This window comes from Mastigoproctus giganteus, chromosome 4, assembly GCF_048544385.1.
Source record: "Mastigoproctus giganteus isolate SK-2022 chromosome 4, ASM4854438v1, whole genome shotgun sequence".
Classification (NCBI taxonomy): Eukaryota; Metazoa; Arthropoda; class Arachnida; order Uropygi; family Thelyphonidae; genus Mastigoproctus; species Mastigoproctus giganteus.
In genome coordinates, this window is record NC_143578.1 from 157,899,065 (window position 1) to 157,926,276 (window position 27,212).

Consider the following 27,212-nt stretch of genomic DNA (forward strand, 5'->3'; position numbering starts at 1 on the left):
CACTGAGTATGAAAATGATTGGGGCTTCAAAGTACTCTTAATACGATTATAGCTTGGGATGAAAAAAAAAAAAAGGTTTGTGCAATTCAACTGAAAAAAAACAGTTGCAGTTCATTTCTCTAGAAGACACAACTTCCATCCTGACCTAGTTTTAAAGCTGGATGATCATGCGATACGTATTGTACTTGCTGTCCAATTTATTGTACGTATTGTACTTGCTGTCCAATTGCTCAGCCTAACTTTAGACAAAAAAAAAAAATGTTGCTTCTTGACCATATCATTCATCTTTGAACCACCCATTTCAGGGAATTAAGCACCTTGAGAACGTTATCTTTATATTGTGGGAATGCTGATTGCTTAACGTCATGGTATCGTAAGATTGTAGTTAGATTATGGGTTTCCAATTTATAACTGCTAAACCTAGTGCTTTGAGATGGTGGGACTTCATTCATCACGGTGGCTTATGTGTTGCTCTTGGAGCTTACTATGCATCTCCTGTTCAGTGTTTATGCTAAGGCTCATGAACCTCTGCTCTCTCTCTCTCTATGGTGAAATAAATTTTACTACTGAATTAGGCTATTGTAATCAAAAGTCATTCTATGCATCCAGTTTGGAGGTATGTATTTACTCCAGATTGGGAGAACTCTTGCCACCTATCCATCAGTGAATTAATGTGGTAGGCTTGTGTTTTCACTTATTACTTTAGCTGGCAGCTGGATCTTTTTAAAGCAGCCATTGCAGCTAGTTACCCCCACCCAGTATGTGATCTGTCTCTTCAAAAATGAGGAAAGCTATACTTTCTTAACATAATATCAAACAGCAGAATAATTGCAAAATATGAACCTTTTATGCAGATTTACATAGATGGCTCAAAAACTTCATGTCAGTATTATTACTACTGTTCTTCCAACTTCCATAATCTAAAATCTAACCTAGCCAGTTAATTTCAGATTATAGCATCTTTACTGCTGAACTTTGTGCAATGGAAATGCATAAATTTTTTAAATATTATCACATTCTCTGACTCCCTCAGTACCATTCTTGAATTACAAAAACTAAGAAACATTACAACTATCTACTTCATCATATTCAGGTCTGATACCATTGTGTTGGAAAGCCTCCATCAACAATCCTGTTTCAGTTGACTGGGTTTTTTCTGCTTTTGGTCCTGCTTCTTAGATGCTAAACATACTGTTGACCAAATCTAGTTAACGAGATGAAGCTGTAAAATTTTGCTGTTCCTAGCCATATTGGCATGCCATCTTTGAGCTTCATTGTGGTACCAATTGAGTTCATTCATTGACACCTCTTTAAAGTTCCTTTTACCATCTACAAAATGTAGGTGGCAACTCAAGGCCACATTGTGGCCTTTAGTTGTCATTTCAATGTACAGCCTCTAAAATAACCTTGGAGCTTGAGTGCTGGTGTTTCTGCTTTTGGTTCTGCTTCTGAAATGGTACCTGTGCTGTTGACCAGATTCTTTGATATAGTGACTCTCCTGTCTGGGTTTGCTGTTAGTTTGTGTTGGAATTCTTCTTAGATTTACTTAGATTATAGTAATGCTACACCATCTGTAGCATTACAGATGGTGTAGTGACACTGAAATGACACTGAAATTTTTTTAGGACTGTTAGTTATTTGAAAAAAGAACAAGAACAGAATGAAATTCTGCCAAGAACAAGAACCGAACAATTCTGTCTACCTGCCCACCCACTGAGGAGAAGCCAACAAGTTTTGAAACGGTGCCGTCCGGGTGGTAGTATCTGCTGAGAATAAGTAACAGTAGTCTTCTCCATTGGTGAAGTGTTACTTATTTGAGGTAGTACAATGCCATGGCAACTCGTGAAGGTATTCACAATATGAGATATAACCAAAACGATGCCAATTTAATTAATTTAACTACTTTGGTAGATGGCTATGTTAAAATGATGCTTTTGCACTAACCTATATGTTAGTCGTTCTACCTCATAGCATGAGTGCTTTGCCCTTAAATATTTTATAGAATTTCATTCTTTAATAGATGGAAATTCTGATAGTCAAAGATGAGTCCAGATTTTCTGTTGATAGTTTAGGAGCCGAAGCATTTGATTGAAAGATCCTTTGAATGGCTTTCTGTAGTAAGTCTGGTTTGTGAAAAGTCATGCTGGAGTCATAACTTCCTTGTATTGACTGGTATGCAAGTTGGGTGTGATCCATCAGCTCTCATGTTCCATGCTCTTTAGTTCTGCTATTAAGCTGTCCATGTGATTTTACCATATACAGGAGTACCGCATTGATCAAAGTATTATTAATATGTATAATCGACAATTTGATTATATGGGTCGAGTTGCAAAAATATATAGGTGTTTGTTTACTATAAATTGATGCACATGAAGTTCTTGCAAAAAAAAAAAAACTAAAATGATAAAAATGAAAAATACTAGTAAGTACAGTAGAAATGATTTTTATTGCAGTATGTACATACCAAAAGAATATAAGTGAAGTATGTACGGAATTTTTATGTTGAAAAATAACTGAGCAGCTTAGTTTGCACAGTTTTTTTTTTTTCTTTCTTTCTTTCTTCTTTTTATTTGCATACATCTCTTTATAATATCGAATGTCATTTTGCAACGCCTGCCTTACTTTCATACCTCGTTCGACGTTTGGATCTAGAAGAACACTCAGCACTATTACATTTCTTCTTTCTACTCATATTTGCGTGTAAAGTTTTAATATTTTTAAAAAATAATCTTTAATAAAAATACACAGCGAAAAATATTTGTACAGCTTACGCACAATCAGCGACCTCATCGCTCGGAATCTAGTGTGTTTACTAATGTATGAATGCTAGCAGAGTCCATATATAATGGGAGTTTCGACAACAGTCAGAATGGCCTCGAATCCATAACGCATTGGCCTACATGCTGGCATTATAATACATACATACCAAATGTATTGGTGCGTAACGCAGTTAATTTTTTTTCAATTTGTAAACTGCTCTATAGCGAAACCCGCGTGTAGTTTCGCTGTTTCTCAGAAATACACGCCATAACTTCAGGAATGAGTTCCTCATATGTAGACAATAAAAATATTTTATATCAACATAGTTCCGGAAATGCTTGGTTTCTGAGTTTTGAAGGTCTGTCCATGACACTTAACTGTTCACATCACCTTATAGTAATTGTTCAAAATGTCCACCTTCTGCCTGAATACAGGCCTCACATCGACGTCTTATGGACTCGCAAAGACGATGCCAAATTCCTGGCATGTTTTGTATTGTCTCACAACCTGCCACAATTCAATTGCGAAGGGTTTCCACATCAGCTACCGGAGTCGAATACATCAATGACTTTAAATGGACCCACAAGAAGAAATCTAGTGGGTTTAAATCAGTTGAGTGTGGAGGCCAGGCAGTTGGTCTAACCCTCTACTTCAGGAGTTGTAGATCTTGGTTGTCCTTTGTTGGCAGCACAAGGTGTAAAGGTCCCATGTTCACAAAGGCGGTGATGGATACCCTCAAACGTTTTTCTGACATCGTTCTGGGAACCTTTCATGAACATCGTTCATGAAAGGTTCCCAGAACATCGGTTCCCAGAAAAAGGTTTCCGGACATCGTTCTGGGAACCTTTCATGGTACAAACGATGAGTCTCCAGTGCATTGCTGTCCGCCAAACCGTCCATAAAGTGCATATCCGCTTGCTCCTGATTTGAGTACATGGTTGGAATGGAAAACCACCAGATTCTGTCAGTACCTTGTACTTGTCACCAGATTCTGTCAGTACCTTGTAGAGGTGTTAAATGTGACAGGACATGCTCCTACTTATTCCACGGTACATGGTCAGTCATGTATTGATTTAACTTTGGCAACTACCTCTATTGTGGATAGTATTAGAAATTGGAAAGTGATAGAACATCATACCACTAGTGATCATAATAGCATCTCTTTTTCCTGTGTTATAAAAGATTCAGTAAGAATACTGAATGATATTGATAGATTTATGGATAAAACTGCAAAGTGGCCAAAGTTTGAGCAGGTATTTTTGAGTAGTATCAATGAAATAAATTGGGTAGGCCTGACATCAAATGATTATGTTAAACAATTAACTGTTATTTTAATAGATGCATGTTCTTGTAGTATGAAGAAAAGGTATAAGGTTAATAGGCCAGTATTCTGGTGGAGTACTGAATTATCTGAAAAAAGGAGAGAAACATTTTGTTTAAGAAGAAAGTTCCAGGCTGTAAGAAGAAACGGAGATTTAGATTTGTGTGAGATGTATAAAAATATGTATAAAGCTTGTCGTAAAGAATATGTTACAGCTATCTGTAAAGCTAAACAGAATAAGTGGAGGGAATATGTGAGCAAACAAGGATCTAGGGATCCATGGAATTCCATTTTTAAATTATTAACTAATAAAAGAAGCCTATCGGAAATAATGAGTACTATCGGCAATGAAAATAGTCAAACATTAACTTGGGAAGAATCAGTGAACAGGATATTGGACGATCTCTTTCCAGATGAAAATGAAGAAGTCAATGATTTAGAAATAGATGGTCAGAATTTTATCGTGACACCAGAAGAACAGTTTACATTAGAAGAACTGACAACGGCCATGGGCCAGGCGAAGGATGGTAGATCGCCGGGCCTAGACAAAATAGAAGTATTGGTGATGAAAAGATCTTTTCAAATGGCTCCAGAGTTATACTTAAATCTGTATAATCGATGTTTAGAAGAGGGTGCCTTTCCGGATGAGTGGAAGAGAGCACAGATAAAATTACTTATAAAAGGGACAGATCGTATGCTTAACGAAACTGGTACATATCGTCCAATCGCTCTCCTCTCCGTTTTGGGTAAGATATATGAAAGATTATGTATGAACCGTCTTATGATGAGATATGAAACAAGAAATATGTTATCACAAAACCAATATGGTTTTAAGAAAGACTCATCAACTGAAGATGCGGTATATAGATTGCTTCAAGCGGTGGAGGACAGTGAGGAACGGTATTGTTTAGGTATATTTATTGATTTTAAAGGTGCTTTCGACCACTTATGCTGGGATGGAATCATGTCTAGAATTAAAGAAGTATGTAAGACAAAATTATATAAAGTGTTTAGAAACTACTTTTCCAATAGGGTTGTAGTAGTTAAAACTAGATATACAGAGATAATTAGGAAAGTTGTTAAAGGATGTCCACAAGGCTCGGTGATAGGCCCCTTTGCGTGGAACATGGTCTTTGATGAATATTTAAATGAAGAAATGGCTGGAGTCACAAAAATAGCTTATGCTGACGACTTGGTAATGATGGTTCAAGGAAATTCCAGATCTTCCATAGAAAGTAAAGCAGAAGAAGCTTTGACTACATTGGAAATATGGACAAAGAAACATAAATTGCAGGTTTCAAAGGAAAAGACGGTTCAGATGTTGCTTAAGGGAAGACTAAGCATGAATAGAGCTCCTACTGTACGGCTAATGGGGAGTGCCGTTCGATATGCACGAGTAACGAAATATCTTGGTTTAATGATTGAAGAACGTTTGTTCTTTACAGAACACGTTAAGTATTTAAAAGTCAAAATTAAAACCTTATATGCCAAGCTCCGGAGGGTGATTAGAAGAGATTGGGGCATAAAAGGTAGAGGCCTCAATCTGTTATACGATTGTTTGTTTTCACCTATAATGTGTTATGCTGCAGGGGCTTGGGTTCATAGGATTGGGAATAAGATTATTCAAAAACACCTAGTACAAGCACAAAGATTTGCATTACTAGGGATTACTCGGGCATGTCGGACAGTGTCCACAGAAGCCTTGCAGGTAATATCAGGTAGGTTGCCAGTCCAGTATGTAGTGTTAATAGCTGGAGTAGGATATCTTACTAAACGGAATATTAGGAAGACGATAGTAAGAATAAGAACTTGTCCAGAACCAGATAAAATTTATACAAGAGCAGATGTTAAAAGTGAAAAGAATAGAGTTTTAGAAGAAGTTAAAATAAGATGGCAAATAGAATGGGAAACATCTGAAAAAGGACGACAGACCTTTATGTTTTTGCCGAAAATAAATATAATTGATACTAAAAGAAAGACTTGGCAACAGTTTGGTCTTTGTTCTATGTTTCTGTTAACTGGACATGGATTGGCATTGAGACTCTTTCAGCTTGGACTTAAAGAAAATGGGTTATGTAAATGTGGAGAGCTTGAGACATCTGAGCATGTTATGCTTGACTGCAATTATTATGTTGACTTCAGAACGGAATTGGAACTATCAATTGGCTATCTGGAGAAGGAGAGACTCCATGTCATGTTCACTGATAAAAGACTATTTACTTATTTTAATAAGTACGTTTCGGAAGTATTTAAAAGGAGATTTAGATTGCTGGGTAGTAGAGGCACGCCTCCAAGTGGCAGGGATGTCAACTCATCCAATTAGGATCAATGATAGAAAATCAAAGTTGATTCTCCTTGCATGAGGCTAAGTGGCCAGATAGGAATTATTTGTTTGGTTATTATTATTTATTTATTTATACTAACAAAATTGAATTCTAAAAGTTAGGAAAAATCCCATTCTGTGATTTTACCGCGGATAGGCCACGGCCTAGGGAGCGGATTTGGCGAATGGAGGTTAAAATTAAAGTACCTTGTACTTGAAATCACCTACGGGAGATAAGACATTCCAGTTAATAACTCGGGAACCAAGCATTTCCGGAACTACGTTGATATAAAATATTTTAATGTCTACATATGAGGAACTCATTCCTGAAGTTATGCCGTGTATTTTTGAGATACCCTGTGTATAGATCTGCATTCATAATCAATTTTCCAAATTGTCTCTCTTTGAGAGAGATGCCTTACAGTTTACAGGGGGATTTATTGTATTAGCATTAGCATTAGTAGAGGCATTTCTTGCAAGAAAGCAAGCTTATGCAGCATCAGCCAAAAAAAAAAAAAAAACCCACTTCCACTTCACCCCTCTGTTCGTTCAAAATACCTGTCCAGCTGAGCCTTAAACTTATTTAGGCTATCAACCTCTACTACAAGGGATGGAAGTCTGTTCCACTAACCAACCACCCGCTGGCTAAAGCCAAATTTCCGCACGTCTATCCTACATCTGTCTTTCCTCAATTTGAATTTATGCCCTCTCAGGTGATTATTCTGAGCTAGAGGAAGAATCCCATCAGCATTGAGCATGCTCAAACCATTCAAGGCTTTATACACCTCTGTCAGATCACCTCGCTGGTGCCTAGTCTCCAGACACTGTAATTTGCAAAACTTAAGCCTTTCTACTTAAGAGCACCCCTTTATTCCATTCACTAATCTTGTTGCCCTTCTCTGTACTCGTTCCAGAAGCTCTACATTCTTCTTGAAATGAGGCCTCCAGACCTGTATACAGTACTCTAGGTGTGGCCTGACCATTGCCTTATACAAGGGAATAATCACCTCCTTATCCCTGCTGGAAAAATTCCTGTATATCATTGACAATACTCCATGAGCTACTCTGCAGCCTGTCTGCACTGTTCAGAGAACTTCATATCTGCCTGCACAACCACCCCCAAGTCCCTTTCATTCCCTACCACTGTCAGTGTAGTACCACAGAGTTGATACGTTGCTCTGGGGTTGCTGTTTCCCATGTGTAGTACTTTACATTTGTCAATGTTAAACTTCATTTGCCACCTCTCAGCCCATCTGCTCAACCTTTCCAGATCCTGTTGCAGCAGCATAGTGTCAGTAGTGTCCTTGACAACCCTGCCAACCTTTGTATTGTCTGCAAACTTTGTCTGCAAGCTTGATATACCATCATCAATATCATTTATAAATACAGAAAACAATAATGGACCCAACACTGAGCCCTGAGGGACTCCACTAATAACATTAGTCCACGATGAGCAGTGTCCATTGATTACCACTCTCTGTCTTCTCCCCCTCAACCACCCCTTTATCCATAGCAGCAATTTGCCTCCAATGTCACACTGCTCCAATTTGTGTAGCAATCTTCCATGTGCAACAGTATCAAAAGCCTTTCTAAGATCCAAGTATATAATATCAAAGCTATTCCCTGCATCCAGTTCTTTTGTGACTGCATCATAATATCCAATCAAATTGGTCAGGCAAGACTTCCCCTTAACAAAACCATGCTGTGTCTGAGCTATAACTGAAGTCTTGTCTAAATGATCCTGCAGTGCTTCTTTAATCTGTGCCTCTTTTAATTTACCTGGAACAGAAGTTAAACTAACAGATCTATAATTACTTGTGTCAGCCTTTGATCCTCCTTTGTGAATTGGGGTCACATTTGCACATTTCCAGTCTATGGGTACCTCCCCTGAGTCCAAGGAAGCTCTCATAATTATGGCTAAGGGTTTGCTTACTTCCTTTGCTGCCTCCTTTAATATAACTGGATAGATCCCATCCACCCCAGGTGCCTTTCTTTTGTTTATCTTCAACAGTTTCTCCTCCGCTTTATTCCCAGTTATTTCAAGATTCTGTAGCTTACTGCTAGAGTTGAATACAGCTCTGGCATTTCCCTCGCTGAATAACTCCTCATGTGTGAATGTCGATGCAAAATATTCATTTAGTTTGTTAGCTACCTGAGCGGGGTCATCAACAGTTGACCCATCAATATCAAGTGGACCAATCTGAATCATCCACTTCCTTCTAGAGTTATTTGAATCTGGTTTAAATAACAGATTTCCTGGTCACTTTATCTGTATTCTTGTTAGTATCCATATTATAACTAACTCCATCACATCATACTCAAAATGAAAGCTAAAACCATCAAAAAAAAAAAAAAAAAAAAAAAAAACTTTAGTTCCCTGCCCTCTATACACTCTAGAAATTGAGAATTTAACAAATGCGGATGATAATTCAAGATATGAGTGACTGGTATAACTAACATAAATAAATAAACCACTAGGTGGAAGTTATCACAGTGTGCTGAAGTGGGATTTACTCAGGGAGGTAACTACCATCAGGGGTAAAGGGAAGGGTCATTGCTTTCCTAAAGGCGACTACGATGGTCTGAGACAGTATTTACATTCAATATAGTGGGACCAACTGATGATGTTACCAACAGCAAACTCAAAATGGGAAGCATTCAAAGAACTTATCTTGGAAGCTACTAGGCTTTACATACCAACTAAGAAATATTGTTCAAGGTTTAGGCCTAAATGGATGTCAGATGAACTAATGAGACATATGGCAGAGAAGAAAAATGCATGGGATACATACAAATTAACACGTTACACAAAAGCCTATGACAGATACAAGTTGATCTGTAACCAAGTTACAAAGGAGGTTAGGTAGGCGAAGGCAGATTATGAGAAATCTTTGGCAAGGGATGCAAAGAAAAACAGCAAAGAGTTCTTTACTGATGTAAACTCTAGAAGGAAGGGGATGAATCAGATTGGTCCACTTGATATCGATGGATCAACTGTTGATGATCTTGCTCAGGTAGCTAACAAACTAAATGAATATTTTGCAACAACATTCACACATGAGGAGTTATTCAGTAAGGGGAATGCCAGAGGTGTATTCAACTCTGGCAGTAAGCTAGACAATCTTGTAATAACTGAGAGTAAAGTGGAGGAGAAATTGTTGAAGATAAACACAAGAAAGGCACCTGGGGTGGATGGGATCTATCCAGTTATATTAAAGGAGGCAGCAAAGGAAGTAAGCAAACCCTTAGCCATAATTATGAGAGCTTCCTTGGACTCGGGGGGAGGTACCCACAGACTGGAGAAGTGCAAATGTGACCCCAATTCACAAAGGAGGATCGAAGGCTGACACAAGTAATTATAGACCTGCGAGTTTAACTTCTGTTGCAGGAAAATTAATGGAGGCACTGGTTAAAGAAGCACTGCAGGATCATCTAGACAAGACTTCAGTTATAGTTCGGACACAGCATGGTTTTGTTTAGGGGAAGTCTTGCCTGACCAATTTGATTGGATAGTATGATGTAGTCACAAAGGAACTGGATGCAGGGAATAACTTTGATATTATATACTTGGATCTTAGAAAGGCTTTTGATACTGTTGCACATGGAAGACTGCTGCACAAATTGGAGCAGTGTGGCATTGGAGACAAATTGCTGCTATGGATAAAGGGGTGGTGAGGGGGAGAAGACAGAGAGTGGTAATCAGTGGACACTGCTCATCGTGGACTAATGTTATCAGTGAAGACCCTCAGGGTTCAATGTTGGGTCCATTATTGTTTTCTGTATTTATAAATGATATTGATGATGGTATATCAAGCTTAATGTCCAAGTTTGCAGACGATACGAAGGTTGGCAGGATTGTCAAGGACGCTACTGACACTATGCTGCTGCAACAGGATCTGGAAAGGTTGAGCAGATGGGCTGAGAGGTGGCAAATGAAGTTTAACATTGACAAATGTAAAGTACTATATATGGGAAACAGCAACCCCAGAGCAACGTATTAACTTTGTGGTACTACACTGACAGTGGTAGAGAATGAAAAGGACCTGGGTGTAATTGTGCAGGCAGATATGAAGTTCTGTGAGCAGTGCAGATGGGCTGCAAAAGTAGCTCATGGTGTATTGTCAATGATATATAGTAATTTTTCTAGCAGGGATAAGGTGGTGATTATTTCCTTATATAAGGGAATGGTCAGGCCACACCTTGAGTACTGTATACAGGTCTGGAGGCCTGATTTCAAGAAGGATGTAGAGCTGCTGGAACTAGTACGTAGAAGGGCAACAAGATTAGTGAATGGAACAAAGGGGTGCCCTTAAGAAGATAGGCTTAAGTTTTGCAACTTACAGTGTCTGGAGACTAGGCACCAGCGAGGTGATCTGATAGAGGTGTATAAAGCCTTGAATGGTTTGAGCATGCTCAATGCTGATGGGATTCTTCCTCTTGCTCAGAATAATTACCTGAGAGGGCATAAATTCAAATTGAGGAAAGACAGATGTAGGATAGACGTGGAGAAATTTGCCTTTAGCCAGCGGGTGGTTGGTTGGCGGAACAGACTTCCATCCCTTGTCGTGGAAGTTGATAGCCTAAATAAGTTTAAGGCTCAGCTGGACAGGTATTTCGAACGAACAGAGGAGCGAAGTGGAAGTGGGTTTTTTTTTTTTTTTTGGCTGATGCTGCATAAGCTTGCTTTCTTGCATCAAATGCCTCTACTAATGCTAATAAGTGATGGGAAAACAAAAACAAAAGAAAATTTTAATTTTTGGTGTGTAATTCAGGAAAACCACATTGGATCCGGAGCTTATATTATGGAAAATACAAGAATATTACATACTTTGTGCTAAACATGGATTCAGATGTAGTGTGAATAGTTCCGTACTGCCACACTTGCGACTCACCATTTGTTGAGTTTTGTTTTTAACTATAGTTGAGTGCAAATTTCCTCAACTTGCCGTCTATTTTCCCCCATTTTTTTTTGCCATCTGTTTTGTTTTTCTGAACTGTGAATAGTTAAGAAAAACAAAATTAGATTGTGAGTGTGCTCTAGACCAGTGTTTCTCAATCTTTTTACTCTCGTGGCACATTTTCCAAAGAAGAAAAATTTCGCGGCACACCTTCGTAGTCATAGAAGAAGAAATTTCTAATTAAATAAATAGAACGAAAAATAATATTGACAATTTTATTTATACTTATATTATATCTGTGTTATGCAAACAATTTTTACAACCAAAATAAAATATTCGGACAATGATATTAAAATTAAAACAACGCTAGTTTTTTTTTTTAAGAGTTCGCGGCACACTTGGAAAATTTTGCGGCACACTAATGTGATGCGGCACACTTTGAGAAACACTGCTCTAGACATTCATCTATAGTACACACCCTTGTCACATGAGAGAATGTGAATATCAGCATGGGAGATTTACACTTTAGCTGGACAAGTGTGTGAATATTTTTTCTGCAAGTGTTGTCATGGTGTTGGTACATAAATCTGATTTGGATGGGATTGCTGCTGGACTTTTTTTTTTACAAACTAACTGAGAAACTGATAATCCAAGATCAAAAATTTTGTTAAATTGTGGAATTGATCTGATTACTATATTATAGAAACATACACTACAATTGGTGTGATGTCTCTCTGTGTATAGTTGCTGATGTTTAACTATTTCTTGTCTGGTGTTCCTGAGTTCAGGATACCTTAATTTGATCTTCAAGTGTTTAAGGCTCAAGGTTGTAGGATGCATTTGTATGAGAAGAAACCTTGGCAATCAATGACCCATCCAGTTTACCCACTGTTTTTGTAAATGACACTGGTGTTGAATGTGCAAGTTGATTTCAAATCTAGCAAAATGAAAGTATTCTACAATTTAAAATTCATTATAATCAGATTGAAAAATATCAGAAAAAATACTCTTTATAACTTATTTTTTTATAGCCAGTTTAAATTATAATCAGATTATAGCAAATTGTGATCCATGCTCTTGTTTAATATTAATCAGTAATGGTTAAAATTAAACAAGAGATTATTTGCAAAAATATGCAGGATTAAAATTATATTGCCCCACAAATTCTTTACAATAAGAAGCTTCTTTTAACACATTTTACTTTCTAATTTTCAATTTACAATTTTCCTGTTTTTAATGTGTTTGATCTGATATTGCAATAATAATAATAATGGTGATTTGCAGTGAACTTAGTTTATCTGTGTGATTTCAGTATATAAACACACTACTACATTCTAAAAATATAATTTAGAAACTTCAATAATTAACACAAGTGAAGCCATTTAGAATTCTTTATTTCCTCCATCAGTGACACTATATAGAAATTAATACCTGAAACAGATGTAGCATTAGCAGGGCACATGATGTAAAAAAGCAAGCTTATATAGCATCAGCAAAAAAAAAAAAAAAAAAAAATGCACCCTTCCCATTTCGCCTATCCATTCACTAGAAATTAGCATTAGCATTAGTAGAGGCATATGATGCAAGAAAGCAAGCTTATTCAGCATCAGCCAAAAAAAAAAAAAAAAAAACACCCACTACTCCCATTTCACCCCTCAATTCGTTCGAAATACCTGTCCAGCTGAGCCTTAAATTTGTTTAGGCTATCAACTTCAACAACAAGCGATGGAAGTCTATTCCACAAACCAACTGCCCGCTGGCTAAAGGCGAATTTCCGCACATCTATCCGACATCCGTCCTTCCTCAATTTGAATTTATGCCCTCTCAGGTGATTATTCTGAGCAAGAGGAAGAATTCCATCGGCATTGAGCATGCTCAAGCCATTCAAAGCCTTGTACACCTCTATCAGATCACCTCGGCGATACCTAGTCTCCAGGCTCTGTAATTTGCAAAACTTAAGCCTTTCTTCGTAAGAGCAACCCTTTGTTCCATTCACTAATCTTGTTGCCCTTCTCTGTACTCGTTCCAGCAGCTCTACATCCTTCTTGAAATGAGGCCTCCAGACCTGTATACAGTACTCAAGGTGTGGCCTGACCAATGCCTTATACAAGGGAATAATCACATCCCTGTCCCTGCTAGAAAAATTCCTGTATATCATTGACAAGACACCATGAGCTACTCTTGCAGCTCGTCTGCACTGCTCAGAGAACTTCATATCTGCCTGCACAATTACCTCCAGGTCCTTTTCATTCTCTACCACTGTCAGCGTAGTACCACAGAGTTGATACGTTGATCTGGGGTTACTGTTTCCCATATGTAGTACTTTACATTTGTCAATGTTAAACTTCATTTGCCACCTCTCAGCCCATCTGCTCAACCTTTCCAGATCCTGTTGCAGCAGCATAGCGTCAGTAGTGTCCTTAACAACCCTGCCAACCTTTGTATCGTCTGCAAACTTGGACATTAAGCCTGATACACCATCATCAATATCATTTATAAATACAGAAAACAACAATGGACCCAACACTGAACCCTGAGGAACTGCACTAATGACATTAGTCCACGTTGAGCAGTGTCCATTGATTACCACTCTCTGTCTTCTGCCACTCAACCATCCCTTTATCCATAGCAGCAATTTGCCTCGGATGCCACACTTCTCCAATTTGTGCAGCAGTCTTCCATGCGCAACAGTATCAAAAGCCTTTCTAAGATCCAAATATATAATATCAAAGTTATTCCCTGCATCCAGTTCTTTTGTGACTACATCATAGTATCCAATCAAATTGGTCAGACAAGACCTGCCCTTAACAAACCCATGCTGTGTCTGAGCTATAACTGAATTCTTGTCCAGATGATCCTGCAGTGCTTCTTTAACCAGTGCCTCCATTAATTTTCCTGGAACCGAAGTTAAACTAACAGGTCTATAATTACTTGTGTCAGCCTTTGATCCTCCTTTGTGAATTGGGGTTACATTTGCACATCTCCAGTGCATGGGTACCTCCCCTGAGTCCAAAGAAGCTCTCATAATTATGGCTAGGGGTTTGCTTACTTCCTTTGCTGCCTCCTTTAATATAACTGGATAGATCCCATCCACCCCGGGTGCCTTTTTTATGTTTATCCTCAACAATTTCTCCTCCACTTTCCTCTCAGTTATTAGAAAATCAACTAGCTCACTGCCAATGTTTACTTCACCTACGACATTCCCCTTCCTGAATAACTCCTCATGTGTGAATGTAGATGCAAAATACTCGTTTAGATTGTTAGCCACCTGAGCTGGATCCTCAACTGTTGAACCATCAACATCCAGTGGACCAATCTGATTCATCCCTTTCCTTCTTGAGTTTAAATAGGTAAAGAACTCTTTTCTGTTTTTCTTTGCATCCTTTGCCAAGGATTTCTCATAATCTGCCTTTGCCTGCCTAATCTCCTTTGTGACTTGGTTACAGACCAACTTATATCTATCATAGGCTTCCACGTCACCCATTAATTTGTATGTATCCCATGCATTTTTCTTCTCTGCCATATGTCTCATTAGTTCATCTGACAACCATTTAGGCCTGAACCTTGAACAATATTTCTTAGTTGGTATGTAAAGCCTGGTAGCTTCCAAGATTAGTTCCTTGAATGCTTCCCATTTTGAATTTGCTGTTGGTAACATCATCAGTTGGTCCCACTGTATAGAATTTAAATACTGTCTCAGTCCAGCATAGTCGCCTTTACGAAAGCAAAAACCCTTCCCTTTACCTCTGATGGTAGTTACCTCCTTGAGTAAATCCCACTTCAGCACACTGTGATCACTGCCACCCAGTGGTTCATTTATCTGCAGATTCCTAATGCATGAAGAATCACTACTGATAATCAGATCAAGAGTATTACTCCCTCTAGTTGCCTCCCGAACATGCTGGTGTAGAAAACAATCATCCAATAAATCCACAAAAGCCTTGCTAGTGTGTGAGTGACCAACCCACAAATTCCAGTCAATATCTGGGAAATTAAAATCCCCCATTATAAGACTCTCTGATTTACTGGCCCATTCTATTTCCCTGTACAGTATCTTATTATACTCATCAGAGTCATTAGGCCTATAAATGTTTTAGTTTGAAATGTTTTAGTTCTGCCTTGAACTTATTTAAGTTGTTGACCTCCACTACGACAGATGGAAGTTTGTTCCAACTATCAACCACCTGCCGGCTAAAGCAAATTTCTGCACATCTATCCTACAATTGTCTTTCCTCATTTTAAATTTATCCCCCTCATGTGAGTAATCTGAGCAAGAGGAAGAATCCCATTAGCATTGAGCTTGCTCAATCCATTCAAGGCCTTATACACTTCAATCAGATCACCTTGCATGTGCATAGTCTCCAGAAGCTGCAATTTGCAGAACTTAAGCCTCTCTTTTTAACACCAACCTTTTGTTCCACTCGCCAATCTCATTGACCTTCTCTGTACTTGTTCCAGCAGCTCCACATTCTTCCTGAAATGAGGTCTCCAGACCTGTATACAGTACTCAAGGTGTGGTCTGACCATTGCCTTATTCAAGGGGCTAATCGCCCCCTATCCTTGTTACCAAAATTTCTGTCTATCACTGACAAGACACCATGAGCTGCTCTTGCATCCTTTTTGTACTGTTCAGAAAACTTCATATCTGAAAATCATATCATATTTGCAAATACTTAAATGATATTATATATATTACCTAACCTTGTTTAATAATTTTTCAGCATAATTGTTTAGAAGATCAATTATAAATTAATTTTCACGCAATGTTATTGATGAGGCAAACAAGGTTTCTGAAATGTTTGGTTTTACTTATGTAAGTTGTTAGTTTTTGAAATGGTTTTTGCATCCAGTGTAGTATTTTGTTTATATATTGTTCAGTTGTGCCTTATTAATAATTACCTTTAGCCCTTTGCCATCTGAAGTTTAATAGCCCCAAGCGAGAGTATAATCTGTATTAACCTGGGAATTATATGTGATATGTATAATCAGGTTTTTTTTTTAACTGTAATATATGTATTTATTTCAGATATTGTCCACCGTATTCATCTGCGAGGGTCTTTTTTAGTAACTAAAGCTGCATGGCCTTATTTTAGAAAACAGCGATACGGAAGGTAGGTTCACAAGATTGTAGGAATGAAATTGTGTTCGGGTACTGTTTGCTTTCACTGTTGGTCTGAAGCTGATTGACCTGAAACTAAGGACTTAATGAGTTTCTTTATTAATATACTATTGCATAATTAACATTACTTTTCTAATTATTTTTACATAATAGATGGGTTATTATCCCATATTTCAGTTGTTATTTACGCTAGATAATTTTTCCTAATTATTTAGGCTCCCTTTGCCTTTGATCACATGATTGCATTCTCTTTTTTCTGGAATGCATATATTAAAATTTTTAATGGATTTGCAAAGTTACTTGTGATTCAATTGGGAGAATATTTCTTCTGGTTATTTACTACAAATTTGTGACTTGTGATGACAATTTTAATATAGAACGAACTCAATTTAAACTCTGCCATTATCGGGGACTTGGTTTATATTCAAGTCTTGTGAAACTCAGTATGATGTAGTGCCACCATAATAATTGAATGTTTCATATGAGATAAATATATTTCAGTAGTACTGGAGAGATGGATAAAAACAATAATATTTAAGCAAAAAATTCTTTTATAGTGCAAGTTAAGTAAAAAACAAAATAATAAATTACCAAAAGCTTTCGGGCTTGTGTAGTCCTTCAGTTTATGAATGAGTGTTATTATAAAATAAGAATACCAGGTGCTCAGCAATGGCGGTCATGCAAGGTGAAACTCGTGACATGGGTGCAGGAACAATCAGTTGTTGTAAGTAGAGGCTTGTGGTTGTAACTGTAGTGTTTGAGTATGAAGTGTGCGCCAACACTTATCATTCTGGAAGATAACTGCTTCCATGATGGAATGGATGCATCCTCCTTTGTTTTGGTTAAAAGCACCTCAACAACAAGAAATGTGGAGCTATTCCAACCAGATGCAATGACAGTAGTGTCGGGATTAGTTGATAATTTCAATGTCGGGCGTGGATCGAGGCTGTGCTCGGAAGACCAGAAGCGCTCTGCGATCGCTGATTGTTCCTAATCTGTGGAACAGATTGCTCTCTCATGTTTAGAGATTTGATCTTCGAGCCTTCTGTCAGATTCCCCGACGTGGCAGCCAGCGCAGTCATGGCAGAAGAGGTACACCAAACTGCTACACGGGGGGGGGGGGGATTTTTGCCCTCGAGAAACTTCAGCCTTATTGTTTTTATCCTTCTCTCCATTACTACTGAAATATGATGCTATGCTGCTGCAACAGGATCTGGAAAGGTTGAGCAGATATGGCTGAGAGGTGGCAAATGAAGTTTAACATTGACAAATGTAAAGTACTACATACGGGGAAACAGTAACCCCAGAGCAACGTATCAACTCTGTGGTACTACACTTACAGTGGTAGAGAATGAAAAGGACCTGGGGGTAATTGTGCAGGCAGATATGAAGTTCTCTGAGCAGTGCAGACGGGCTGCAAGAGTAGCTCATGGTGTCTTGTTAATGATATACAGGAATTTTTCTAGCAGGGATAAGGAGGTGATTATTCCCTTATATAAGGCAATGGTTAGGCCACGCCTTGAGTACTGTATACAGGTCTGGAGGCCTCATTTCAAGAAGGATGTGGAGCTGCTGGAACGAGTACAGAGGACAACAAGATTAGTGAATGGAACAAAGGGTTGCTCTTAGAAAGAAAGGCTTAAGTTTTGCAAATTACAGTGTCTTGAGACTAGGCACCAGCAAGGTGATCTGATAGAGGTGTATAAAGCCTTGAATGGTTTGAGCATGCTCAATGCCGATGGGATTCTTCCTCTTGCTCAGAATAATCACCTGAGAGGGCATAAATTCAAATTGAGGAAAGACAGATGTAGGATAGATGTGCGGAAATTTGCTTTTAACCAGCAGGTATTTGGTTGGTGGAACAGACTTCCATCCCTTGTTGTGGACGTTGATAGTCTAAATAAATTTAAGGCTCAGCTGGACAGGTATTTCGAATGAACGGAGGGGTGAAATGGGAGTGGTTTTATTTTAGGCTGTTGCTGCATAAGCTTGCTTTCTTGCATCATATGCCTCTACTAATGCTAATGGATGGACTGAGCAAGCATCAGTGCTGATGGGATTCTTCCTCTTGCTTGAGACTACACACAAGAGAGCATAAATTCAAATTGAGGAAGGATGATTGCAGAACAGATGTGCAGAAGTTTGTCTTTAGCCAGTGTGTGGTTGATTGTTGGAAGAAACTTCCATCTATTGTTGAGGAAGTGGATAGCTTAAATAAATTCTAGGAAGAACTAACGAACCTTTGGAGGGAATGAATAGGTTTGTACCTATTGTCACACCAAATGGGAGTGTTTTGTTTTCTTTTTTAGTTGATGCTGTATAAGCTTACTTTCTTGCATCGTTTACCACTAGTAATAATAATCCATTTATTTTTGCATATCTGTTTAGGTTATAAGCAGCTGTTACATTCATTTAACCAAGTGTTATATTGTAAAGGTTAAACTGATGGGCACAGTATGGCAGACACTGATCTTATGCCATTAAACCTTCAGTTAAATAAACACCTTCACAGTTTTCTTAATCAGGAATTATTAATGTAAAACGTGTTTTAGTTTTTTATAACACTGTTAAAAGAGCTGTAAATTTTTTTTTTTAAATACAAAAATCATTTTTATCAACAAAACTAAAAAAAAAAAAATAATAATAATATTTAATGAAAATTTTTTTTTTTACCGATTACTTTTTTTTTTCCCTTTTCCAATACAAGAATCATCACTATATTAGAGATAAGGAGTATTATAATTCTCTTTCAGTAGTGCATTAATGCAACTCATGTCAGTAGCCTCATTGTTGCATAGATAGATGTATTTGAAAAGACTTCTTTTCTTTCATATTGTCTGTTTTATAAATTATCGATACAATTTGATTTCTAGAAATGAAAAATATTGATAGGACCTAACTATAGTTAAAAGTTCCTACTATGAGCAACTTTGAATTTTTGAGTTAAGCAGAGAAAATGATCCAATTTAATATTACTGATTAACTCTACTAACATTCGTGGATGTTTAAAATTGGTTACTCTTGCTGCTCTTCTTATTTGTGCAGTTCAAGACTTTACTTGAAGTGCCACTGTGTGTGTGTGTGTGTGTGTGTGTGTGTGTGTGTGTGTGTGTGTGTGTGTGTCACATTACTTTAGAACTCCCTCAAAGTAAATAAGGTAAATTAAAAGTATTGCAGTTAATAGTTTTAAATACTTCACATATGAAATTAAAAAGTTGGGAGTTATCTGCAAGATTGAAAGATATTTGTAAAATTTTTTATTTTAATTATTCAGGCTTCTTTTTCATGTCTTCTTTTCTCCCTTAAGGATTATTATGACATCTTCGGGTGCTGGGGTATATGGCAACTTTGGTCAGTCAAATTATGGATCAGGTATCTTAATATTTATTACTAAATGTATTAATGTGTATCATTAAATTATTATTTTTTATATATTTTTAAATGTATAAGAATGTATTTCATTATTTATGTATGTAGTGTATAGCCTTTGCTTAAGGCTGTTCAAATTATTATTATTTTTTACTGAGCTATAATTCTATATTTGTTTGTTTTTAAATGATAATTCTTTTGATCAATAATGATTGATCAAAACTATGATCAGTAATGATTATTATTGGGCATAACCTTTGTCATTTATTTAAATTAAATTCATCTCTCAATATTAATTTATTTATAACATAGATCTGTTAATTTAAACATTTTAACAGGTAACTGATGTAGTACAATCAGTGGAGCATGCTAAAAACATGCACCATTGAGATATTGAGTTTAGTTCATTGCCAGTAATTTGCTTTGTAAAGTTTTTTGTGTAGTTCTACAAAACTTGGTTTTAATGTAAGTTAATTTGGTTGTATTGTGAAGAGAATGAAATATGAAGTAAATTGAAAGGTGAAGTTGTTGAGTAACTATTTTATATCTCAGTGACTAATACAGGGTTGTTGAAAAGTACATTTACAGCTTTTGTTTTTCTGTAAATTTGTTTATTCTCTACTTGCAATGTGAAAGTAGAATGGGATTGATTTGCAATCTCAGTCCTTCTCCCAGTATCTCAGTATGCAGTATGACTACAATCACTTGTTTTATATACATCTAATAAGTTTAATTTTTTGTCAAATATTTTTGTAGCCTGTTGGGTGTCATTCTTTCATACACTGCTGTGATTCTTGTTAGTATGTCATTCAGCATGTCTAATATCAGAATGTAAGCTGCTTCCTTAAGTGAACCCCCTCCAAAGGTGGGGGTGGGGGAATTATAGGTCTTAAGTCTTGTGGTCAGGGAAGCCAAGCAGTTGTCTGACCAGCAAGGAAACTTGACCTTGAAGAAATTATGAACATGCTCATAAGAAATATGCCATTCATTTTGGGAAATGGCTTCATTATTATTTATTTATTTATTTTATTTATTTTTTCAGGTTAATCTTTAATTATATGTGAATTAAAAAGTCTTCCAGCATGTCTCAGCACATTTTTTAAAAAGAAAAAGTGACTATGAAGTTTGGTGTAGTTAATAGCACAAAGTATGTTTGCTTTAGGACTTTCTCAAAAGTGCTCTATAAAATAAGGGTTTTTATTTACTCATGTTCTTACATTTTGTTTATACATTTTATCACCTAACATGTTAAATTTCATTTTTAATATGGTGAATATATGAATATAATGTGTACAGAAAGGGTAGACACAATGAGGGGAGGGTTATGCTCTTGGTTAAGAAGCACAGAATCTAAGACAGAGCACTCAATTGACATGGGTGAGCAGTGCAATGTTGATTCAGTTTTGTGTGACATATGCACTAGAAAACAAAGAGAATAGATGTATGTCATTGGACAAATGACTCACCAGTAAATCTTCCATTATATAAGACATTGTTGTGGGTCACTCATACAGTGGCAAGAGTTTTGCAGATTTATTGGATGAAAGTTTTCTACACCAGCAGGTTAGAGAAGCAATGAGAGAAATGGATTCTCTTGATATGATTCTTAGCAGTACCCTTTATTCATTAGGAATCTCCAGATAAAAGAGCCATAGGTGACAGTGATCACAGTTTACCTTGAAAAAGGTCTGTAATTTAAAATCTTCCATTATATGACATTCCTGTGGGTCGTTCACACAGCAGCAAGAGTTTTGCAGATTAGATGACTGTTTGCTACACTAGCAGGTTAAAGAAGCAATGAGAGAAAGTGATACTCTTGATATGATTATCAGCAGTACTCTTGATTACAGTTTATTGATTGTGAATCTATTTAAAGAAACAACTACTGTCAGAAGTAAAGGGGAGCAATTTTGCTTTTCTAAAAGTGACTACAACTGCCTTTGAGAGTCTTTAAATTTTATTCAGTGGCATCAACTTGATGATATTACCAAATGCAAATTCTAAATGAGAAGCAATCAGAGAAGTCATTGTAGAAGTTACTAGGCTGCTGAGAATTGCTATTCAAGACAGATTTAAATGGATGTCAGATGAACCAAAGACACTAGTGGCATAGAAGGAAAAATATGTAGATGAGTATAAATTATTGAGGGATACAAAAACAAAGCGTAGTAAGTATAAACTAGTCTGTAATCAAACCATGAATGGGGTTAGGCATGCTAAGGCAGATTAGAAGTTGTAAAATAACAAGAAGGGGGAGCTCACTTCTTCTGATTGGTCACTTGGAAACTTGATTTTATTTAAACACTAGACATCTGAAAAGTTGTGTGTGTGGTCTGAGGTATTCTAGTTATGAGTGCTTCCATAGTGCTTAATTAGAATTTTGATCTTATTTAATTGGGCTTGTGTGCAGAATCATTCAAATATGCTGAGTGCTCAGTTTGGCTCTTCACACTGTGGAGATTGTATTCATGAAAAGAAGCACTTGATTAAAATGTTCATATGAATGTCTTGACAGAAGTTGAATTCATGTATTTGGTTTGGTAGCTTTGCAGGCAATTAATAAGAAACATTATATTGTTTCTTATTAATAGAAATAGGCTTATGAAATTATGAAAGATTGAATCAGTTGAGTAGGAAGAAATGATGAGTTTTATGTTCATATGCGTAAAATATTTGGAAATAAGTGAATGGACCATGATATTGGAAGGACACAGTTTTATTACAGTATTCTAAAGGATCATTCTTGTGTAGATGAATACAAATCTGTGACATGCAGTATAATCAGTCTTATTTGTTGTTATGGAGAATTGTTAATCTCTAGCAAGAATGATGACTAAGTAATGAACCTTCCATTCTATGACTACACTAGAAGAGTAGTGTTTTAAAAAAGTTCTGTCCTATGAAAAGTTACCTTTAAAGAAGGTCTGAAGATATTTTTTAACACTATGGATAACTAGATACCTTCACTATGGATAACTAGATACCTTCACTAGGGATATAACTATGCTAGTGCTCCATCAATAACACCTGGAAGTAAAAAAGTTTTAACTGAGAGTAAAGTGGAGGAGAAATTGTTGAAGTTAAACTTAAGAAAGGCACCTGGGGTGGATGGGATCTATCCAGTTATATTAAAGGAGGCAGCAAAGGAAGTAAGCAGGCCCTTAGCCATGATTATGAGGGCATTCGTGGACTCAGGGGAGGGCCACACACACACTGGAGATGTGGAAATGTATCCCCAATTCACCAAAGGGGATCGAAAGGTGACATGAATAATTATAGACCTGTTAGTGTAACTTCTGTTCCAGGGAAAATAGAGTCGCTGGTTAAATTGCACTGCAAGATTATCTAGACAATCTTGACAGGGGTGCAGTTAAGCAAACCAAGGCAGATTGAGATGACTTCAGCAAAGGATGCAAGGAAAAACAGCAAATCTTCTTTATGTAAATACTAGAATGAAGGGGATGAATTACATTGGTCCATTAGATACCACTGGTTTCACTGTTGATGATTTGCTTAGTTTGCTGACAAAATGAAAAGGTATTTTGCATCTACATTCCCATTGAGGAATTCTTTAGGGAAGGGGATGTCAGATAAAATTTTGAAGGGGGCTACATGATTTTGCGAAAAAAAGCAGAAGGAAAATTGTTGAAGCTAAATATAAAAGAACACTTGGGGTGGATGGGATCTATCCAGTTGTATTGAGGGAGGTGGCAAAAGAGGTAAGCAAACCTTTAGTCATAATTATAAGAGCATTCATGGATTCAGGGGAAAAGCCTGTGTGGACTGGAGATTGGCGAATATATCCCAAATTCACAAAAGGTGATCAAAGGGGAAACATGAGTGAGTGATAGTCCTGTTAGCTTAACCTCTGTTCCAAAGAAAATAATGGAGTCACTATTTAAAGAAGTAATGCATGGCCATCTTGACAAGAGTGAGTTATATTGTGGTAACGGCATGGATTTAAGGGGCGATCTTTGTTACTGCATCATTGTACCCAGTCTGATTAGCTACTTTGATGCGATAACAATGTAACTGGATGCAAAAAATAATTTATAATTTTGATATCATAAACTTAGATTTTGTAAAGCTTTTGATACTGTTGCACATAAGACTGTTGTAATAATTGGAGCAGTGTGACATTAAGAGAAATTTACTGGATTAGTTTTAATGAGTTAATGTTATTTGTGCAGTCCCATGGGGTTCAGTTCTGAGTCCTTTGTTTTCTGTTTATTACTGATATTGATAAAGGCATATCAGGCTGAATGTTTGTTTTCAGATGACACTAAGATTGACAGTGGGGTTAATTACAGTAATCCAGGTATACTGCTGTAACAAGATCTAGAAGAATTAGGCAGATTGATTTAGAAATTATAGTTGAAGTTTAATATTGACAGATGTGAGGTACTATACATGAGTAGTGGAAAATGAAAAAAAAAACCTGGTTCTAATTGTGCAGTCAGATATGAAGTTCTCTGAGCAGAGCAGACTGTCTTCCAAGACAGCTCATTGGGTTTTGTCAGTGACACACAGGAATTGTACCTGCAGGGATAAGGAGTTGATTATTTTATTGTACAATGCAGTGGTTAGGCAACATCTTGAGCACTCATACAGGTTCATAAGTATCATTTTAGCATTAGCATTAGTAGAGGCACATGATGCAAGAAAGCAAGCTTATTCAGCATCAGCCAAAAAAACACCACTCCCATCTTACCCCTCAATTCGTTCGAAATACCTGTCCAGCTGAACCTTAAATTTGTTTAGGCTATCAACTTCAACAACAAGTGATGGAAGTCTGTTCCACCAACCAACTACCCGCTGGCTAAAGGCAGATTTCCGCACATCTGTCCGACATCCGTCTTTCCTCAATTTGAATTTATGCCCTCTGAGGTGATTATTCTGAGCAAGATGAAGAATCCCATTGGCATTGAGCATGCTCAAACCATTCAAAGCCTTATACACCTCTATCAGATCACCTCGCCGGTGCCTAGTCTCCAGACTCTGCAATTTGCAAAACTTAAGCCTTTCTTTGTAAGAGCAACTCTTTGTTCCATTCACTAATCTTGTTGCCCTTCTCTGTACCCGTTCCAGCAGCTCTACATCCTTCTTGAAAGGAGGCCTCCAGACCTGTATACAGTACTCAAGATGTGGCCTAACCATTGCCTTATACAAGGGAATAATCACCTCCTTATCCCTGCTAGAAAAATTCCTGTATATCATTGACAAGACACCATGAGCTACTCTTGCAGCTCATCTGCACTGCTCAGAGAACTTCATATCTGCCTGCACAATTACCCCCAGGTCCTTTTCATTCTCCACCACTGTCAGTGTAGTACCGCAGAGTTGATACGTTGCTCTGTGGTTACTGTTTCCCATATGTAGTACTTTACATTTGTCAATGTTAAACTTCATTTGCCACCTCTCAGCCCATCTGTTCAACCTTTCCAGATCCTGTTGCAGCAGCATAGCATCAGTAGTGTCCTTAACAACCCTGCCAACCTTTGTATCATCTGCAAACTTGGACATTAAACTTGATATACCATCATCAATATCATTCATAAACACCGAAAACAACAACGGACCCAACACTGAACCCTGAGGAACTCCACTAATAACATTAGTCCACGTTGAGCAGTATCCATTGATTACCACTCTCTGTCTTCTGCCACTCAACCATCCCCTTATCCATAGCAGCAATTTGCCTCCAATGCCACACTGCTCCAATTTGTGCAGCAGTCTTCCATGTGCAACAGTATCAAAAGCCTTTCTAAGATCCAAATATATAATATCAAAGTTATTCCCTGCATCCAGTTCTTTTGTGACTACATCATAGTATCCAATCAAATTGGTCAGGCAAGACCTGCCCTTAACAAAACCATGCTGCGTCTGAGCTATAACTGAATCCTTGTCTAGATGATCCTGCAGTGCTTCTTTAACCAGTGCCTCCATTAATTTACCTGGAACAGAAGTTAAACTAACAGATCTATAATTACTTGTGTCAGCCTTTGATCCTCCTTTGTGAATTGGGGTTACATTTTCACATCTCCAGTCTATGGGTACCTCCCCTGAGTCCAAAGAAGCTCTCATAATTATGGCTAGGGGTTTGCTTACTTCCTTTGCTGCCTCCTTTAATATAACTGGATAGATCCCATCCACCCCAGGTGCCTTTTTTATGTTTATCCTCAACAATCTCTCCTCCACTTTCCTCTCAGTTATTACAAAATCATCTAGCTCACTGCCAATGTTTACTTTACCTACGTCATTCTCCTTCCTGAATAACTCCTCATGCGTGAATGTAGATGCAAAATACTCGTTTAGATTGTTAGCCACGTGAGCAGGATCCTCAACTGTTGAACCATCAATATCCAGTGGACCAATCTGATTCATCCCTTTCCTTCTTGAGTTTAAATAGGTAAAGAACTCTTTTCTGTTTTTCTTTGCATCCTTTGCCAAGGATTTTTCGTAGTGTGCCTTTGGCTGCCTAATCTCCTTTGTGACTTGGTTACAGACCAACTTATATTTATCATAGACTTCCATGTCACCCATTAATTTGTATGTATTCCATGCATTTTTCTTCTCTGCCACATGCCTCATTAGTTCATCTGACAACCATTTAGGCCTAAACCTTGAACAATATTTCTTAGTTGGTATGTAAAGCCTCGTAGCTTCCAAGATTAGTTCCTTGAATGCTTCCCATTTTGAGTTTGCTGTTGGTAACATCAGTTGGTCCCACTGTATAGAATTTAAATACTGTCTCAGACCATCATACTCTCCTTTACGAAAACAAAAACCCTTCCCTTTACCTCTGATGGTAGTTACCTCCTTGAGTAAATCCCACTTCAACACACTGTGATCACTGCCACCTAGTGGTTCATTTATCTGCAGATTCTTAATGCATGAAGGATCACTACTGATAATCAGATCAAGAGTATTGCTCCCTCTTGTTGCCGCACGAACATGCTGATGTAGAAAACAATCATCCAATAAATCCACAAAAGCCTTGGTAGTGTGTGAGTGACCAACCCACAAATTTCAGTCAATATCTGGGAAATTAAAATCCCCCATTATAAGACTCTCTGATTTACTGGCCCACTCTATTTCCCTGTACAATATCTTATTATACTCATCAGAGTCATTAGGCCTATAGCACACTCCTACTCTCAATTTTGATTTCCCTATGCTTATGTCACACCAAACTAACTCGACACTGCCCTGTCCATCGATGTCGACTGGCTTCGCTTCCTTGGATTTTATGTGTTTCTTAACTAATAGCATAACCCCTCCTCCCCTCCTGTCCTGTCTATCCTTTCTATACCCATTGTATTCCCCAAATTCCAGTTCCGGATTCCTTATATCTGTGTGACACCACGTCTCTGATATCCCAACAATATCTGCCTTTGATGTTTTGAGCAATACCTCAAATTC

The 27,212-nt window shown here is 37.5% G+C and overlaps 1 protein-coding gene across 1 annotated transcript in view; it reads left to right on the top strand.

Moving 5' to 3' along the window:
• Nucleotides 1-27,212, top strand: part of Mfe2 (peroxisomal Multifunctional enzyme type 2) — a 741,845-nt gene that overhangs the window by 141,342 nt on the left and 573,291 nt on the right. Inside the window, exons 6-7 of the mRNA XM_090372984.1 lie at nucleotides 16,329-16,413; nucleotides 19,729-19,793. Coding sequence (XP_090229110.1) covers nucleotides 16,329-16,413; nucleotides 19,729-19,793 — 150 coding nt within the window. The remainder of the gene's footprint in view (nucleotides 1-16,328; nucleotides 16,414-19,728; nucleotides 19,794-27,212) is intronic.